Source organism: Piliocolobus tephrosceles, chromosome 9 (assembly GCF_002776525.5).
Source record: "Piliocolobus tephrosceles isolate RC106 chromosome 9, ASM277652v3, whole genome shotgun sequence".
NCBI classification, from domain to species: Eukaryota; Metazoa; Chordata; class Mammalia; order Primates; family Cercopithecidae; genus Piliocolobus; species Piliocolobus tephrosceles.
This window is the reverse complement of record NC_045442.1, coordinates 107,912,768-107,919,312: the sequence shown is the minus strand read 5'-3', so window position 1 is coordinate 107,919,312 and position 6,545 is coordinate 107,912,768. Positions and strand designations below refer to the sequence as shown.

The following is a 6,545-nucleotide window of genomic DNA, read 5'->3' as shown; positions in this document are numbered from 1 at the left end:
TTGAGACCAGTAGTTCGATACCAGACTGGGCAACTGTAATAGTGAGACCCTCGCCCTAAAAAAAAAAAAAAAAATTAGCCGGGTGCGGTGGTGCACACTGGAGTTGAGGTGGGCGGATCGCTTGAGTCCGGAAGGTCAAGGCTGCAGTGAGCTATGGACTGCGCCACTACACTCCAGCTTTGGAGATAGGTGAGACCCTCATCTCTAAATAAAGATAAAAGAGGCAGTAGTGGATGCAAGGAGGGGTGGTAGCCCATGACCATGCAGAGGCCAAACAGACCTTAAGGCAGCATTCTGTTCTCCACACCCATGCCGGAAGCTTTCCTGCCACGCAAGCTTTCCGAGCATGCTAACTCGCTCCAAGAAGCGCCCATCCCGCAGCATCCACTGCAGCCGCTGCGGAGAGTGGCGCAGCGCAGAAACCAGTGCCCAGGTCGGGGAAGCTGTCTCCGGGAGTCACGTGAGCGGGAGGCCCAGCCAGGAATCCCAAGACTGCTCAGGCCTCCGCGCCCCCGGCCTCGCCCCGCCCGCGCGCGCGAAGCGGGCCACGCCCGTGACGTCGGCGGAGCGGAGCAGGGGGCGGGGCGCGGGCCGGAGTGGGCGGGGCGAGCCGACGCTGCTGAATCGGGCGCCGAGACAAGCCGCGCATTCCAGCGGGTGCACGTGACGCGGCCGCGAGGCCTGAGGTAAACAACCGCGGCCCCGCCTCCCGGGCCTACGCGCGCACCGCGCTCCTCCTCGCCGGCAGGACGCGCTCCAACGGGGCGGGCGGCTTCCTCGGTGAGTCCCCAGCGGCTGCCGCGGGCCGGAGCAGCTGCAGCGGGCGCGACGCCCCGGGTCTGCGGGCCGAGCGCACCGGCAGGGGTAGAGCTCGCGTCCCGTCCCCGCCCCCCCCCACGCTGTGGCGCAGCAGGAATTTGGCCGGGACCCGGGCGCTATTCGCGGCTGCTGACGCGCGGCGGCCAGCGGCCTTGCGCTCATCTCTATTCTGGGGCCGTTGGGTCACCGCGCTCCGCCGGCCCCCTTCCCCGGGCCCGGAGGGTGTGTCCCCCTCTCAGGGGCTCGCCGCGCCTATAAGGGGCCGAGCGGCCGGCAGGGTCATGCAGCTCTACAGCAGCGTCTGCACCCACTACCCCTCCGGGGCACCAGGTCCCACGGCCGCCGCCCCCGCGCCACCCGCCGCCACCGCCCCCTTCAAGGTCTCGCTGCAGCCCCCGGGAGCCGCCGGCGCCGCGCCCGAGCCCGAGACTGGTGAGTGCCAGCCCGCCGCGGCCGCCGAGCACCGGGAAGCCGCCGCTATCCCTGCCGCCAAGATGCCCGCCTTCTCCTCCTGCTTCGAGGTGGTGTCCGGGGCCGCCGCGCCCGCCTCTGCCGCCGCCGGTCCGCCTGGCGCGTCCTGCAAGCCGCCGCTGCCGCCGCACTACACGTCCACCGCGCAGATCACCGTGCGGGCCCTGGGCGCCGACAGGCTCCTGCTGCACGGGCCCGAGCCCGCTCCCGGCACCGCGGGCTCCGCCGCCGCCCCGCGCGGCCGCTGCCTCCTGCTGGCCCCAGCGCCCGCAGCCCCGGTCCCGCCGCGGCGGGGCTCCTCGGCCTGGCTCCTGGAGGAGCTGCTGCGGCCCGACTGCCCCGAGTCCGCGGGCTTGGACGCGACACGGGAGGGGCCCGATCGGAACTTCCGACTGAGCGAGCACCGCCAGGCCTTGGCCGCCGCCAAACACCGAGGCCCCGCGCCGACCCCGGGGAGCCCTGACCCCGGTCCGTGGGGCGAAGAGCATTTGGCAGAAAGGGGCCCCAGGGGCTGGGAGAGGGGCGGCGACCGCTGCGACGCTCCCGGTGGGGACGCGGCGCGGAGGCCCGACCCAGAGGCCGAGGCACCCCCAGCCCGGAGCATAGAGACCGCCCCGACCAGCGCGGCGGAGCCGGTGATCGTGTCCAGGTCGGATCACAGAGACGAGAAGCTGGCCCTGTACCTGGCCGAGGTGGAGAAGCAGGACAAGTACTTGCGGCAGAGGAATAAGTACCGATTCCACATCATTCCCGACGGCAACTGCCTCTACCGAGCTGTCAGCAAGACGGTGTATGGGGACCAGAGCCTGCACCGGGAGCTGAGGGAACAGACGGTGCACTACATCGCCGACCATCTCGACCACTTCAGCCCCCTGATTGAGGGCGACGTCGGGGAGTTTATCATCGCTGCTGCCCAAGACGGGGCATGGGCTGGGTACCCGGAATTGCTGGCCATGGGGCAGATGCTGAATGTGAATATCCACTTAACTACTGGAGGGAGGCTGGAGAGCCCCACGGTGTCTACTATGATTCATTATTTGGGCCCAGAGGATTCCCTGAGGCCTAGTATTTGGCTCAGTTGGCTCAGTAACGGACACTATGATGCTGTATTTGATCACTCCTATCCTAACCCAGAGTACGACAACTGGTGCAAACAAACTCAAGTGCAAAGGAAACGCGACGAAGAACTTGCCAAATCTATGGCCATATCCCTATCCAAAATGTATATTGAACAAAATGCATGCTCTTGAAATGTCTCAAAACCTTACATCCTGGGAATAATTGCATACATAACTTGTGTTTGGAGAATCACATGAACTCTAATCAGGGTAATAGCACTTTCAAACTTGCTAGTAGATTTTATTGTAGGTGTAATGCCTTAATCATCTTTTTGAATGTTTTCTCAGAGCTGAAGGTTGCTGGGCACCTAAATGATGTTTCATGATAGCTTTGGGTGATTTTACTGCTATTTATAATTTGCTGTATAAAGTGAGCACTACTTAATTTGCAAGCTGATTTCTCACAGTGTAAATTTGTTCATTCCTGGTAGTCTATTTTCTATAAAAATGTATTTTTGCACAACATTTTTAAAAACTGGTGTACCTTCATCTATGACGTGTTCAGGCATAAATCCAGAGAAGTGCTTTATATGAAATGTATTATTTTGAACAGAGTTTGTGATTTAGTAGTTATTTTATGTTGTTGAAATTTGAATTTCACAATTCTTAGATAATTATTTCAAATGGATATTGAAGCATTCTTGTTACCAGATGTTTGGCCCATTCCATTTTGATGAAACAGAGCTGTTGTTTTGGAAATCATTATTTTTCTAGAAGTGGTGAATCTTTTAAAGAAAATTACTTAATGGAAGGTTGTGGGAAGGTTTTTTTTTTTTTTTTTTTTTTTCCTGTTTTAAGGGATAGTACCAGGTCTTACTTGAATGAAAGTCTGATATTTGCTGATGGCAGAATGATTATTCTGTACCCTGGTTGATATGTAGATAGATCGTCGGGTGCTCTCAGTTGTTTTTATTGACATTTGTTATTTTGTTAGAATGTTAACATGGTATAAAACTCTGTGACAAGATAAGCCTCCTGCTTTAACTTCTTGGATCCAACTAAGAGATTTATAAACTAATGGCATAAATGTCTGGAGCCACCCTTGGCAGTTATAGCAGGAGAACACTGTCTTAATATTTTTTTTACATTCTTTCAGAAGGCGAAATAGGATTGCCCTGTATTATTGTAGAAATGTCTGTAAACAGAGCTTGTATGGTTTGCTGGGTCAAACAATATTTCCAACTTAAAATCTATCTCATTGCCACTTTAACTACTTTTAGTCATATTTATTAAGTAATGCAGTTTGTACTTTTTTATTTTGTAACATTTTGTGATTTTTTTGTACAAAACTGTATTTGTACAATAGAGCAATTCCCAGCTGATGGAATGAATGAATAAAATGCAAAATTATACTTTTACAATGCCTTTTGGATAGAGTGGTTTTTAAATTGTAGTGTTTGTAGGAAACTTTCTTACACGTGTGCATGTAAGATACATTTTTTTTTTCTGTAAAGATGCCACAGCAATAGGTTTCCTAAATTCTCACATGAAGAAGATAGGCTAATCATGAGTAATTTCAAAGGATAAGTCTGAATAAAATTAAAGGTGGAGAATCCAAGAAATTGCTCTCATTATTTCTAATTATAATTTCTGTCTACAATTATAGCTGTACCTATTGGCTAATGAAAAAGGAAGTGCAAATTTTGTGTCAGCCAGCAGAATGTCTAATTTAATATCATACTTGTGTATTCCACTCAGTCTCAATATAGAGTTTAATGTTTTAAAGATTAACCAAAAATATGCCCTAATTTTTGTCTAGTCTGGCCTCTTGAGACCACAGGAATCTGTTTTAAGATGTTGAAAAGTGCGTGCTATAGTTTGAATATATGTGTCCTACCACCCCAGATTCATGTGTTAATCCCCATTATGGTGATATTAAGAGGTTGGGCTTTTGGGGAAGTGCTTCAAGACATGAGCACTCTGTCTTCGTGAATGAATTAGTGCCTTTTATATAAAGGGCTGGAAGGAACTAGCTTAGGCCCATTTTGCTCTTCTCTTGTTCTGCCACAGGAGGACACCTAGATGGTGTCATCTGTGAGGAAGGGGCCTTCACCTGATGTGGAACCTGCAAGCGCCTTGATCTTGGACTTGCCAGCCTCCAGACTGTGAGAAATATAAATTTCTGTTCTTTATAAATTACAGGTATTCTGTTGCAGCAGCACAAATAGACTAAGTTGGCGCACCTGTGTGCATAATGTTGGGGTATGTTAACTGCATAAGAAAAGCAGCTATTTTGGGTATTTTACTTTTCAGTTAGTCATTTAGACAGCACCGTCATAGACACAGCTGAACTTGATTGAGGTCATTGGTTAACCACATTCTTGGAAGGATGCCGTTGAATATCAAGGAAAGAATTTGTCAACGGTTTAAATGTTTACTAATCACAGATCTCTGGATTTTTGTGTAGGTAAGTTTTGCTTCGTGGCTTCAGTAAGTAATTTGGGAAGAAAAATTTTCGGTTATTTGAATTACCTGGCTACCCCTTTTCTCCACTTTATTTAGAGCTGTATAACATTTGGAGATGCTTAAAATTTTATACAAGTATGAGTAGAATACACAAGAATTCCTAAAAAGGCTTATGTCAGCCTATTACTGTTTTAGATAGGTTCTTCTGTGTTCTGTTTCATTTTCAAATTAGGATTCCAAGTCCTGATTTCTTTTTTTTCTTTTTTATTATGTTTTTATTGAGACAGGGTCACCCTCTGTCACCCAGGCTAGAGTGCAATGGCACAGTCATGGCTCACTGCAGCCTCAACCTCAGGGCTCAAGTGATTCTCCCACCTCAGCCTTCTAAGTAACTGGTACTACAATAGTTGTCCACCATCACACCCAGCTAATTTTTTTTTCTTTAAATTTTTAGTAGAGATGTAGTCTCACTATGTTGCCTAGGCTGGTCTTAAATTCCCGAGCTTAAGTGATCCTCCCACCTCAGCCTCCCAAAGTGCTGCGATTACAGACTTAAGTCACCATGCCCAGTCCTGTTTTCAAATTTAATTTTAAAATTTTGTTTATTATTTTTGAGACTGGGTGTTGTCATGTCCCCCAGGCTGGAGTGCAGTGGCACAATCATGGCTTACTGCAGCCTCTACCTCCTGGGCTCAAGTTATCCTCTCACCTTGGCTACTGAGTAGCTGGGACTACAGGCATGTACCACCATGCCCAGCTAATTTTTTATTTTGCATAGAGATCGGGGGCGGGGGAGGATCTCCCTATGTTGCCTAGGCTGGTCTTGAACTCCTGGCCTCCGGCAATCCTCCCACCTCAGCCTCCCAAAGTGCTGGGATTACAGGTGTGAATCACCACACTCAGCCTTGAAAAAAAAAAATTCTGGAGATAATTTCATTACTTTGTTCAAGTTTATCTTATGCCCTTTTTCTTTTCCTAAAAGGAAGTTAATCTTTTACAGTTTTTTTCCCCAAGTTTTGCATTTTGAGAATCATTAGCACTTTACCGTGACATTTAGTGCTCATGTGGAAGAAAGGCATTTGGGGAGAAAAAAAGATTGTAATCCTTTGGACATTTGATAATTTGATATGTAGGTAAATGTACTGGATAAATTCAAGTATGTAGCATGTTCACATTTAATAGACAGTTATTTGTTACATCCTAAGTTCAGACCTCATTTTTTTTTGTACATCCCTAGAGTGTCTGTAGCTGTCTCAAAGAGGCACTGAGAAACTAGATGACATTTAATTCATTTCTGATTCCCCAAATGTACTAAGCTCAATAGGCACATTCCCTGTTGAATCTTTGGGTTCTAACCCAAGTGCCTAGCAGTGTGTGTGCTCAGTAAATTGCTTTTTTTTTTTTTTTTTTGAGACAGAGTCTTGCTTTGTCGCCCAACCTGGAGTGCAATTGTGTGGTCTTGGTTCAGTGTGGCCTCAGCCTCCCAGGTTCAAGCAGTTCTCCTGCCTCAGCCTCCCAAGTAGCTGGGATTACAGGTGCCCACCACCACACCCAAGTAATTTTTTGTGTATTTATTATTTGTTTTTTTGAGATGGAGTCTTGCTCTGTCACCCAGGCTGGAGTGCAGTGGCATGATCTCGGCTCACTGCAGACTCCGCCCCCCAGGTTCAAGCAATTCTCCTGCCTCAGCCTCGTGAATAGCTGGGACTACCCATGCATGCCACCACGCCT

At 49.3% G+C, this 6,545-nt stretch overlaps 1 protein-coding gene across 1 annotated transcript; it reads left to right on the top strand.

Annotated features, from left to right (window-relative positions):
- The first annotated feature begins 917 nt into the window (after positions 1–917).
- Positions 918–3,959, top strand: OTUD1 (OTU deubiquitinase 1). The gene has a single exon (XM_023223251.1). The coding sequence runs from the start codon at positions 1,101–1,103 to the stop codon at positions 2,538–2,540; it is 1,440 nt and encodes a 479-aa protein (XP_023079019.1). The 5' UTR covers positions 918–1,100; the 3' UTR covers positions 2,541–3,959.
- The last annotated feature ends 2,586 nt before the right edge of the window (positions 3,960–6,545 follow it).

What these genes read in the sequence shown, in the direction of transcription:
- OTUD1 (XM_023223251.1), top strand. Translation starts at nt 1,101, where the DNA reads ATGCAGCTCTACAGCAGCGTCTGCACCCACTACCCCTCCGGGGCACCA.